Source organism: Plectropomus leopardus, unplaced genomic scaffold (genome assembly GCF_008729295.1).
Source record: "Plectropomus leopardus isolate mb unplaced genomic scaffold, YSFRI_Pleo_2.0 unplaced_scaffold40, whole genome shotgun sequence".
Classification (NCBI taxonomy): domain Eukaryota; kingdom Metazoa; phylum Chordata; class Actinopteri; order Perciformes; family Serranidae; genus Plectropomus; species Plectropomus leopardus.
Genome location: NW_024643793.1, coordinates 20555 through 33906, shown reverse-complemented (window position 1 = coordinate 33906; position 13352 = coordinate 20555). Strand labels below are relative to the sequence as shown.

The 13352-nt window shown below is 44.0% G+C and overlaps 1 protein-coding gene across 1 annotated transcript in view; it reads right to left on the bottom strand.

Annotated features, from left to right (window-relative positions):
- The window catches only part of si:ch73-335l21.1 (insulin receptor substrate 1-B), a 59702-nt gene that overhangs the window by 26048 nt on the left and 20302 nt on the right, over positions 1-13352 (bottom strand). The window contains exons 2-3 of the mRNA XM_042482175.1: positions 12415-12716; positions 8979-12093 (exon numbers count right to left, since the gene is read on the bottom strand). Of these exons, the coding sequence (XP_042338109.1) occupies positions 8979-12093; positions 12415-12716 (3417 nt within the window). The remainder of the gene's footprint in view (positions 1-8978; positions 12094-12414; positions 12717-13352) is intronic.

Sequence of the window (13352 nt, the reverse complement as noted above, 5' to 3'; positions counted from 1 at the left end):
GAAATGCAAGAAACACCCTAAAATCTGAGAAACGTCCGCACATGTGAAAAACATCCCAACATCCTAAAAATGTCCTAAAATCCTAGAAAAGTCCTAAAATTCCAGAAATGTCCTAAAATCATCTCAAGATCCAGGAAACATCCTAAAACCCTAAAGATGAAGCAGTGGGTTATTTTTTACAGTGTACAGCTGAGAGCAGAATAAAGCACCAGGAGTTTTCTACAGTTTCAAGTGGCTTCATGTGCGGTCTGCAGCGGTGTGTGTGACAGCTCGACCGTCCATCACAAAGCTCTGTGTGTGTGTGTGTGTGTGTGTGTGTGTGTTAGCGTTCAACTCCGATTACTATTTTAGCCCTCAGATTCGCCTACTTGGACAGAGACGGGGGCCTGTAATGAGACGATGCTGCTGCAGGTGACCTCATCACATGGGAAAAAACGCCTCAGCCTTCGAGTCCTCTAATAAACTGTGTGTGAGTGTGTGTGTGTGTGTGTGTGTGTGTGTGCGGTGAGGACGGACACACAACCTTCAACATTCCCCCCAAAAACCCAAACAGAGCGGAGTTGTTGCTATGTGCGGTGCGAGTTCGGTGACTCCCTGAACAGACCACCCAAACAAAGCAAAGCGGACTTCAGAGAACTGAACGTCCCCGACTTTAACAGAAACAAACCTCCTTAAAGTGACGTTATCCAAAGAAACCTGCCTAAATATGTGGAAAAATATTAAATAAACACAGGAATATGGCTTCTGTTTACTCTAACTTTATTCTCTGCTGTCCTCGTGTATCTACGCAGTTATTCGGCATCCTCCTGGGGGGGAAATCCGTGTGTCATGCTGTAATTAGGCTAATGAATCAAAGTTGCAGTGCAGAGAAATTCAAGCTAATTTTCATGTAAATATGGATTATGTAATCATGAGCAGCAGGGGGGGCACCTCCCATCTTGTCCTATTTTTCACATTCATACAGTCAATTATACAACCGTCTAGAAGGCGAAATCTGGCTCACACGGAAAGATTTTTCAAATCTTGAGGTTGAAAATGGAAACGGAAATTTTTTTTTTTGTTAATTTTAAGTGAACTAGTTTTACTATAATGCTGTAAAAAGTGGAATTTGACCATTTTTGTTGTTGTTGTAACAGAAAGTTACAGTTAAGCGATAACACTACTTTGAAGTGGAACTGAGCAGTTTCTAAAGACATATTTGATTTTGTTTACTTTTTTATTGAAAAAACAAATGCTGCAAGTGGAATTGACAGCAAATTTTAAGGACATTTTAGTTTGTTTACTGGCTTATTTTATAACCCCCCACTCCACAAAAAACAAACAAAAAAAAAAAAATGATGCTGTACAAACTGGATTTGTTAGCCATTTTTAAAGACATTTTAGTTTCTTTACTTGCCTATTTTATTTGAAATAAAAAAGCTGCACAAAGTGGAATCAAGAGCAACTTTTAAAGACATTTCTGTTTGTTAACTTGCTTATTTTAATTTTTTTTTTTTTAAAAAAAAAAGCTGCGCTATGTGGAATTATGATCACAACCATATAAAGATATTTTAAATTTGTTTACTTTGCAATTTTGTAAAAATGCCATGCAACCAAACTGTAACGCAAATGCACCGGAAGTACTTGAAGCGTGCAGCTGTATCCTATGACTATGTTAAGAATTTCATTCTTTTCTCGCACAAAATATGAGGCTGACTGGTCCAGTAGTTTGCAAGATAAGCTGCATACCCACACGCGCACACACACACACACACTCACACACAAGGGGCCACACTCCCCTGATATAAAAATAAGAATCAATTTCTCAATAAATGGACAAAAAATGCAATGCACCTTTAAAAGTTAAATATTGACTTTCTTTTTTTGTTTTGTTCCATAAGTTCACTGCTGCTATTCTGGCTGCACATCTGTGCGCATTCACACTCTGCGTAAATATGAGTGTGTCACTGTGACTGAGAGCCTCAGTCTGCAGAGCTCAGTCTGCATCCTGCACACGGCACAAACCAGGTTAAAAAGGCACAACAGATAAACAACCGAGTACACACACAGACACAGACACACACACACACACACACAGACACACACACAGAGACACAGAGACACACACACACACACACACACACACACACACACACACACACAGACTGCCCTGAGCCTCACCCTGTCGGGGGGGTCATGTCCCGTCCACGTGGTTGTGTTTTACATAACACTACTAGTGCTGTTAGTCTAACCGAGTGCTGCCCTAGATTACACTCAGAGCCAGAGAAGCCTGTCAGACGCAGACAGAAAAACTGTTTTGTGCAGAGGAGTGAATGCACGTGCAGTTTTTATAACGTGGATACAAAATAAAGTCAGTTCAATGACTAAATAATTTAAGGAGAGTTCTGATTTATCACATTTTTGCTCTCATTTGTCCTGCATGCATAAAAATAACTATACTTTTTGGAAACCTTGGTGCAGGCTAATTGATTTGAACTCCAAGGTAGATGGTTTGTTTGCAGTAAAAAAGCAGGTTTCCCCACAGTTTTAACTCCCTTTTATTGCATAAAAAGGTTTTATACTACCATGAGGTGGTATTTCAGGCATTTTGAATAAGCCATATATCAAAAAACTGCAATGGAAGCACTTTTTTGGGGGGATTTTGTAGGTCACATGATGCTGTGGTCGATAGGAACCGGCTCCCTCGGACACGATGCAGCAGACGAGTTTTCAAGTTTTTAATCCGAGATTCCTCTGTGAAAACGTGGACTATCACTTCCTGCGTATAAGGAGCTCGCCTTTTCGTTACCGCTCCATGACACGCCGACGTCGCCTTCGATTGAAAATATTGACAGCTTGTGCGGTGGCTGCAGTAGAAATAAACCTGTTATGTTTTGCACATCCATCGCCATGGTTACTGGAATATTATCGAGGAGAAGTTATCGACATTTTCAAAATATCATTTAAGTTTTGAACGAAACTGCAATGGAAATCCACCTAATGTGGAAAGTCTGTCATGAAAATCAGATTTTCAGAAATAAATCTGATTCGTCTGCAGTCTTAATGTAGCCAAACCGGAGTGATATTTTAATTCCTTCTTTAATCTCTAAAATTAAAACTTTAATTTCCAGCATTCACAGAGAAACTGTCAGCGTGACAGACAGGCGGAGTGATTGCACATCAGCGCTGATGTCTGCTGCGGACAGGATCTGGTTATGTGCTGAGTTCCAGGTCGCTCCGCTCTCTGACTTTAAGTATGTTTACCTCCTCTCGGCTCACCTGACCTGAGGCTTTGAGGAGGTGCCAACCAGCTGCCAACTGGAGCAGGAAGCCGAGCAGCTTTACCAATAAAACCACAGGCTGGCTGATTTTTTGAGAGATTAACCCTTTGAAATCTGAGAAAACTAGTTTGATTTCTTTCAAAAACAGACGACAATGAGCAGGTTAACAATAAGTAGACTAAATAAGTAAAAATTACCTGAAAATGAAGAAAAAAGAAAATTTAAAAACAAAATAAAAGACAAAAAAACAGCCTGAAGAAAGTGTTATTTTTTTTTTCCTGAAATACAATTAAACATTTTATTACAAAAATATAAATAAAGTTTTCTGGACTTTTCCCTTACTTTTCTGATAATATCTGATCGTCACCCTGCAGGTTATTTTTCTAGAAAACTTTTTGTCAACTTTTATTAATTTTTCTGCAACTTGCTGGACATTTCTTCCCAAGTTGCTTATTGCCATTTGCCCCATATTTTGAATAAATACATTTTCTCATGTTTCAGGGATTGAAAAGCACCAAAAAAAAGGGAAAAATACACTGGAAAATATTTGCAGAACACCACACACACACACACACACACACACACACACACACACACACACACACAGCAGATACTGATCCAATTGGTCAGTTATGCATGAGTTTTACCCAATTAGCCAACAGTAAACAAATGTAAACAGTCCCGCTTCTGTGAACTACAACAATGTTCATGTGATGCAGAAACGAAGGAAAACAAACCCACATTTAGTTTAGATTAGTTTAATTTAGTTTTTTAAATGCGTTAAATGTATTTAAAGCTTAGATCCAAACGCTGTTTGAGTGCGCATCACGGCTCAACCGGAAACACATAAGAACCGACCTCCAAAACGCACGCACGCACGCACGCACGCACGCACGCACACCCTCCTCCAGATGGTAAAGAAATAAAGTTAAGTGACAGCTGGAAGCACAGATAATAAAAATGATCTCACGTGGTTTTCCTGGAGGAGGTTTGTGGGAGCGGTGGCTGATTTAATTTTAATTAACATTTTGTCCAGAAAAAAAAATCCACTTTATTATAAACTAGATGTTTCACTCTTTCGCGCCGCTGAAGGTCGCAACGCTCGCCAACAAGCACGAAAATACCCACATCATCACCGTCTGTCACACTTTGGCTGAACTTGACGCTCATAAAAAGCAGATCATTAACACATAAACTCATATTAAAATACTCAGAGATTGTTGTTCAATCCTGTTAGAATCAACCTCAAAAAAAAATGAAAAAATTAATCTCCCAATTTTCCTACATTTAGATGAACCGTGCAAAAAGGACTTCATCAGATGTAATTTTTTTCAAATTCTGATGCATGTGCAAAATGTGGCGATTTTTGGAGCACCATCAGGCCCTCAAAATTTGAATTTATTTGCTCTGCGTTTGGTGATCGGCCCTAAAAATTCCAAATTTAGGCGCCATTTCTCCTGCAGAGATATTTGTACATGTGAGTCACATTTCTTGTAGCGTATTTTTTTTTTAAATTCATTTCAATATGAAAAAAATGAAACTCGGAGTGAACTATCTCGCCCTGCTTTTCCTCACTATCCAAATCACTGGAGGTTATTTTTACACATTGCTTATTACATAACCAGCGTCAGATAGGATCGTTTTTGGCACATATCCCACTACTGATGTTCAAATTTAGCCTTTAGTCCTCAGTGCCAAAAGTATGCACCCCTGAGACAAACGCACGCTCTCCTCCTATACATGCTGGTTCCTGTCGAGGGGAAAAAACATCCCTGTAATTACAGGCAGATCAGGACTCTTAAAAAAGCACACAGGATCCACACAGACAAGATAATTAATCGTTTCTAAGCTGCATTTTGCTCGTAGTAACCAATGCATTGGTCGCTACATGTATTTTTTCTTTTTTTAAAATTGTGTCTGTCTCTTTTTTTTGGTTGCTGTTCGCTTTTGAGCAAAAGGAGAAATCTATTTTTAAGTCTGCGAGCTTTTAGAGGGTTGAGTGAAACACAATGTGAAAAGGAAGGAGGACGAAAGGCGTGAAGACAAAGAGGGTTTTTTTGGTGAAAAAATGTTGTGTGTAGTGAACAGAAGGGAGGGGAGGAATTCCAAAAATCTGTCAGGCTGGATGTCAGACGAGGACAAAGATTGTGAAGAAGTTCAAGCGGTCAAATCGAGAAAAAAAAATAGAATCAAAATGATAGAAAAGGGCACAAATTATGGACTGCAAGAGATTTCAGGAGAGTCCGCTAGTCCCGGGGCTCGGCCCTGCTGAGGCCCGCCAGGCGGCAAAAAACACCCGAACAAAAGGATCATTTATTGCAGGAGGAAAGAGGGGGAGGCAGGCTGGAGGGATGAAAGGAGGGGGAACACTGTACAGAGGCATTTGAGAGCTGAGTGAGTGAAACACTGGCCCCATCTCAACATTCACAGCCAATGTGTAACATTCTCCCCCACGCTGCCCCGCTGACATACTCAGCAGCCAGAGCCCATATGGCCCCGCTGGGGTCTCGCTTTGTATTTAAAGGTGGCCTATTGTACTCTTCCCTATTTTGTGTCCTTTATCTTACACTGAATAAAGCTCATGTCAAAACTGGACAAGTTTCAGAAACATTAGGTACGTAAAAAGTGATCCTTGTGGGCAAAAAACGCAGGTTTCGGAGTATTCTGAATACTCTGACTCTACGTTTTTTTTTTCTATTCTGGCTCAGTATGATGTCATAGTGTACATCAACTTGTTTTGCTTTGGGGGCCACTTTTGCAAAATGACAGGAGGCCAGGGGCCAGTCGCAGCAGCTTCGTACATGTTTTCAGGATTTTAGGACATTTATAGGGTTTTGGGATGTTTCACGGGAAGTTTCTCGGATTTTGGATTTCAGCCTGTTTATAGGGTTTTCGGACGTTTCTAGGACTTTTGAATGTCTCTCGGGTTATGGGACGTTTCTCAGATTTTGGTATGTTTCTCGGATTTTAAGACATTTCTAAGATTTCAGCCCATTTATATGATTTTGGGAAGTTTATGGGATTTCTAGGATTATTTCTAGGATATCAGCATGTTTCTTGGACTTTATGATGTTTCTGGGGTTTTAGGATATTCTTGGATGTTTCTTGGATTGATAACATTTCTAAGATTTTAGGATGTTTTTAGGATTACTGCACCATCATTGTAGAACATATACCTTCTGCAATGATGGTGCAGAGACGCCAAGATGCATAAAACCCGGAAACGCTGACCAATCACAGCATAGTGAGCTTTTTGGAGACTTAAAGAGACAGGCACTAAAACGAGCATTTCAGACAGAACGTGACTACAGGTGTTCAATCACAGACAGTGTGGGGAAAAAAAAGCGTTTTTAGAAACTTTAAGTACAAGTATGAACCTGAAAATGAGCATAACAGCTCCTCTTTAAAATACACTTTCCGCTTCCATCAACATGGCCTTCACTTCCCAATAAAACCGACACGGCGGGCGACGTATGGATGCAGACTGATGGTTCATTTCCATAAGTGGAATACAAAAAACCAACTGTTGAGCTCAGCCGTGCTGCACTCGCCACAAGATCCCATGATGAATTTTTGCAAATGCCTCTAAAATCTTCATTAAATCCAACCGTGGAGCCGGGCTGCGAAATGTTTACCGCAGAAACCCATGAGGTTTAAATCTGACACGACCTACGGTGCAAATCATGTGGAAGCTAGCAGAGGCTACATAAACAACAAGGCTTGGCAGGATGCATTCATCACAAGAGCCCCACTGTGGAAGGGTAAGTAAGACTACTGAGTGTTTTACTGATGCATATAAATCCACATCTCCATTTAAATGCTGCTCTATCTGCTTAGACTGCAGGCGTCTGTTTCTTAACAGGCCAATTTGGTGCAGACAGTGGCTCAAAGAGAATGTTTTTCTATGAGGAAACGTCTCACAGTGACCTAGTTGAGGCATTGTTTAGCTGCGGTGGTCCCCCACGGCTTGAAGATTGCCCCACACAGTATGAAATATATATACATACAATGAAAATTCATTGTGATCATTGTAAATCTGGCCTCCCTTGCTGACAAAAAGGAGAATTTTTTGTGGATGGGCTCTAATATGTGACGAGGGGGGGGGGGGGGGGTGGGGGCTTTCTACTTGGATTAATCGATGTACAAATCATAGTAAACAATATGCATGAAGTCACGTACAAACAAAACAACCCTACTTCACTGCATATTTTCCTTCATAACATCATTTTAAAGCTACATGCTTTTGAAAACTCACAAAATCAGGGTTCCTACAAGTTAAATTTAGGAATGCCACTCAGAATGAAAAAAGGTCAATTTTATCGTAACAAAAACTGAAGAAAAAAATTGTGATTTTTTTTCTTTAAAAATGTGGCATTTTTTAAAAAAAATTTCTCACTTTGGTCACAAGAAAACCTGCACATTTGCAAGGCATGTTTTTTTTTTAAACAAAATTACATCATTTATCAAAAAAAATTAAATTGAAATTATCATTGTATTTTCACATTTCCAATAGTCCATGAACGCATCATGTGTTATTATACAGGTTTTTGGAACACAATTCTATGACTTTTCAAAACTTTCAGGGTGTAGTTTTTAAAAACTTTTCCAGCCCTGAAAATTTCTATTTACAAATTCCATGATTTTTCCAGGGTTTTTCATGACTGTACAAACCCTCAAATATTGTACTCAATGCATTTTAAGACTTTTAAAGGCTCTGCAGGAACCCTGATTAATGCTTGACTTTGGGCAAGCAGATTGCTGATCTATGAGTAAGCAAAAAAAAGGTTGAACCCTGTAGATATAACAAACACTCCTGAATCTGCACTCAAACACCGAAACACCTTGAACAGATCAATAGTCATTTCCAGAATATTGACATTCATTGATATTCCAATAAGATGTTTGGCCTTGAGCTCCTTCAGATAAACTATATAGTGTGCACATGCTTTCAGAAGTCCATCAATCCCTAGAAAATCAAATATATTCAGTGCATTCATACCTGTGCAATAATTACATTTATTCTAGAGCAATAAATACTCCAAATCTAGTGATTAGTCCAAATTTAATTATTTTTTTCTTACGATCTTGGAGCCTGAGTTGTTGGCTGTGGATTAAGTTTTTGTTTTTTGCAGCGTCATCCTGTGTCTTTTTATTACACTAATCAGGAGCAGCGTTCCTAATTTCGTTGCATTCTGTACAATGACAATAAAGGCTTTCTATTCTATTATGAATTGTCAGAGCAGCTGTTCAATACCATATATATCTGTATTACTGTCTGCATAATACAGATCAGACTGGCATCCGCATTCTAATTTGGCGCCAGGTGAAGTTTGATTATAGATGGAAACGGGAGGTTGTGCTCCACTGGTTTATCTCAAAGGCATCTGAATAATTACGAAAAGCTGCCATTACCACTGCAAAGAAGGTCATACTCAGACATCAGAAAGGTGGAGATTCTTCAAACTATCAAGAATAGCTTAATATAAGCTTCCTATGTATTTATTATTATTTTACTTTTTTTTTTTTACTATTTTGTAATCTGTTATTATACGAACAGGTAATTCTATTTGTCATGGTTAAGGTTGCTGCAAACATATTTTTTTTAAGGTGACAATTAAAAACAATTAAAAAAAAAAGTAATAAAAAAAATTGGGAGCATCTGAATAACGTCACATAACGCAAGAAGGAAGAAAAAGTTTTAAAAGGATAAACTCTTACCTGTTCCCTCCTTGTTTCCGTTCTGATGTGTCCGCAGCTCCTCCGATTTGTAGAAGTCGATGCTGGCGTAAGTGTTGAGGCTGGAGCTGCTGTTGCTGCTGCTGCCAACCGCCGCGCTCACTCCCCCGACCCCAGACCCTCCACCCAGTACCGAGAAGAGCCGAGAGGGGGCCTGACTACCTGAGGGTCCATCCAGGCCCAAATGGGGGCTCTCTTTGTTGGCCAAGTCCAAGTCTATGTAGTTAAGGCCTTGCTCTGTGGACGAAGTGTTTGCGGGGAGTGGCTGCTGTCCGGGGAACTGAGCGGGGTTATCGGTGACGGCGCCGTTGCCCCACAGCATGCTCTCGAAGCCGAGGCGGCGGGCCACGGCTTGGGCGTGCTCTGGAAAAAGTGAAGCGGTGGAGGACGAAGAAGACGTGGAGGTAGAAGTGGGGAGGGAAGGCGGGGCGAGGAAAGTTTCGGAGCAGTGCCGTCTGCGTCCTTGGGGGTCGGCGCGGATAACTTTCGCCCCGTGGTCGGGGTTGGGTCCGGGTTTAGTGAGGGGGAAGTCTAGACCGCGAGGAACGGAGGGATCAGTCCTGGTCGGGGAAGGGACTTTGGGGGAGACGCTTGTTGACGACCTGGGGACGGTGTTACTGTTCAAGCTGAAGGCCATCTCTGTGTAATCTCCGCAGGATGTCGGGGACTCTGACGGGACGCTGCTTTTCCGAAGCGGGGCCTCAGCCACTTCAGCGCTCTCTTCACGAGTACTAGTCGTACCCTCATCACAGGATTTGGGCGCATGAGCAAGGGCTGGTGGTGTGGGAGGGGTGTGGAAAGACGGGAACACTAGTGGGGTAAGGGAGAGGGGTGACGGGGACGGAGAAGGGCCCAAGTCCATGTTGACGTACTCTGAGGCAGCTGGCGGTGTGATTGGGGCAGAGGGGCTGCGGGAGAGCGGGATAAAGTTCCCTAAGCAGGAAGTTGGTCTGTGTTGAGGGTGCTTGCTGCTTGATCCATGAGGAAGAGACAAACCGTGCCTGAGACCCCGACCACGCCCTCCTCCAACCCCACTCTGGCTGCTCTTGTCCCCCTTGAACTCGATGCTCACATACTCTCCTGGGCTCTTCGGTTCTGGCGGCAAAGGGTTCTCACGGACCCTCGGGAGGGTGTTCGCCTTGGATACATCGACAAACAGACTCACCGGTCTGTTCCGACCCCCCTGCTTGGACAATCCGCCAGATCCGCGTCTCTGCTGGAGCTTACTGCCGTCTTTAGACGGAGCTCCCCCGGTTGTCACCACTCGGTCCTCACTCTCTCCGAGGCTCTCACTGCTGGCGGAGCTGGACGAGTATGAAGAAGAGGATAGGGACAAGTGGCGTCCAACTGCTGAATTCCCTGTTTGCTCCTGACGCCCTCCCACAGTCCGACCGCCACCCATACCCCGACTGCAGCTCCCATTGGGCCTCCTTCCTCGCCCTGGCCCATCGTCAAAATGTCCAGCTGAAGGGTTATGCTTGTACGAGCGAGGAAGGGAGTAGTACGAATACACCATTTTGGGTGCTTGTTGTTGAGAACTCGTCTCTGAGTGACCTGTGTGCTCAGTAGGAGGCGGGCTGCCGTTTACAGAGCGAGCGCTGATTGGCGACATGTTCATGTAGTCACTACCCGCCCGGCTGTCTGCGCTGCCACTGCCGACCCACGCCCCTCCAGAGAGACCGCCGCGCTGGTCGGGGGAGCAGCTGCTGTTGGGGGACATTATCATGTAGCCGTCGGAAGCTGGTGGCGGCCGGGTCTGCTGCGGCGGGGATACGCTGTTGTTAGGCGTCATGGCCATGTAGTCGTCAGCAGGTTTGGAATCAGAGTCGGGGACGGAGACGGCCAATGATTGGGACGCTGGGGGTTGAGTGACCCCAGGCAGCATGGACATGTATCCATTGTCCACACCGATATCTATGCTTGCCGCTCCACCGCCGTCGCTTTTGAACTCCCCCGCCACGTCCAAGTACCCTCCTCCTCCTCCTGCGGACCCGACGCCCGTCAGTTCCCTCTGTGTGGACGAGGAGGTGGAAGCAAAGGACTCTCGGCTGGTGCTCCTGGACATGATGGCGTAATCTGCGGAATCTTCATCTGCCGGCTCCTCGGCTCGGCGCTGACGTGGCGCCAGCCTCTCTAAAGCCATCGGAGGTAACGAAGCACGTTTGCTAAGCAGCCGGCGTTCAGCTTCGCTTTCCCGGCTGGAGGAGCGACGCAGGACTCTTCTGGTTTGGGGTTGCGAGGCTGGTGTTCCTGGTGCTGGCATAGAGCTGGACATCAAGCTCCCTTGGTTACTGCTACTACCACCACCGCTGCTGCTACGTTGGCCCATCAGGATGTAGTTAGCTCCTTCCTCGCCAAGCGACTGGCTGCCAGCGCTCCCAACAGAGCTCCCGGGGAGGCTCGGTGAGGGGAGGAGCGTGTGATCCCCGGGACTGGAGCCGTATTCATCTGAGGAGCCGTAGTCGCTGGGTGAGCCCGAGACGGAGGCGCGATGGGAGGGAACGCGGCTGTAAGCGCCAGATCCGGGACCGCCACTTGTAGACGTCACTCCTCCAAACTCAGAGCCGTGCCCGGAGCTGGAGGAGAGGCTCGGCGCTGGGGATGGCGCCGGAGTGGAGATGGAGCGCATCAACCCATGAGGAGTTTTAGCAGATGTGGTGGGGGCTGAACGGGCGGACTTTGACCTGAGGATCGGCGTGGTGGAGCAGGAGCCGTTAGTGGAGGGGCTGGAGCACGGCCCTTGGAGCGGCGTGGTCCCTGCTACCCCATCATCACCTTTTCCGCCGTCACTGGCGGTGCGAGACCTTGGGAAGCTGTGGCGTGGGGTGGGAGAGGCGTTGGCACTGCTAACCCCTGCTCCTCCATTGGCTCCTCCAGGAGGCTCAGTTCGGGGTCGGCGCGTGAAGCCCACCTGGCTGGGAGGAGGGTTGGGGTGATGGCGGCGCGAGGGGACGCTGATGGGGTTAGAGGCGGTGGCCCCTCCTCCGGGGCCGGAGTTCGACTGAGACTTGCTGCGTTGGCGGAACTCCTCGCTCAGAGCCTTCATGGCCTCGAGCAACGTTTCGTGCATATTCTGGGCGACCACCGAGTCATCAACCTATGACACAACACAGAAACTCAAATCACGACTCTGGTAGACTGCAAATTTATTTTGGGATTTAATTACAAACATTTTTTATCTTTAAAAATTATTAATTATTAATTAAAACTTTTTTGTTGATTTTTGAAAAATTATTTTTCAGGTGATTTTATTTTTTCTTTAAAACATTTTTGGCGAAAAAAAATGTCGATTATTCTATTAAAAAACTTTGGGACTTTTTGTTTGGTAACAGTTTCTCTGCGTCTGTTAATTATAAGCTATTAACGTATACGTGGAACTGGAGGGCGACATAAAGGTAACTACAGATTAAACGCTCACCTGCATCCAGAACTCGCCCGGGCCCGTCACAGCAGAGCGCCCCACCTCTACGAAGAAGAAGTTTTCTGAATGTCCGCAGCGTCGGACGTTCATCAGCTGCAGCACCACGGCGGCGGCGTCCGAGTTGAGCTTGACGAAGTTGACCGTCTTGTCGGTCAGGCAAAGGCGGTAAATACCCACCAAGTTCTTGGCTTGACCGAGGCCTTTGGGCCACACCTTCACCTGCCACACCTCTTTAAACGCAGGCCCGGGATTGGGCACGCCGTAGTCGCCCCCTTCGCTGCTGTCGGTGGGGTTCTTACCTACGGAGACAAGAGGAGATTAAAAAGGTTACTGGAAAAAAGCAGAATAAGACTGGATATGAAAAACAGAGGAGTGATGATGATTCATACACATTTTTACCAAAAACTTTCCATGACTTAAGGGTAATTTTCAAAGACCATACATTCTCTGAAATGAAAACTATGTATCTATATATATATACTGTATATATTTAAATGATGAATATTTAAAAATAACTAACGGACTGTTTGTTATTTTTAAGTGGGAAGGAGGTGATACAAAAAAGGTACCAGGCACATTTAGTTAAAAACATTTTCAACTTTTTTTCTAGAATTATTTTTGGGGATTTTTCAACAAAACATTTTGGTCTTTTATTTTTTTATTACATTTTTTGTTGATTTTTAAAGAAAAAAATGATTTTTTTTCTTTTAAAATATTGGTTGGTTTTTAAAGAAAACATGCTTTCCAAACCTGAAGGCCTACCAAAAATCTAAATCACCAGATTATCAACCCCTTTATCACAGCCAGAAACAGCATAAACTGAAACTATCATGGGATTTTCAAATTTCCAAAAGCCCTGAAACACACCATGAGTTCTTTTACAAGTTTGTAAAACAAAATCCATGTCTTTTCCAAAACCTTCTGGGCATATGTAG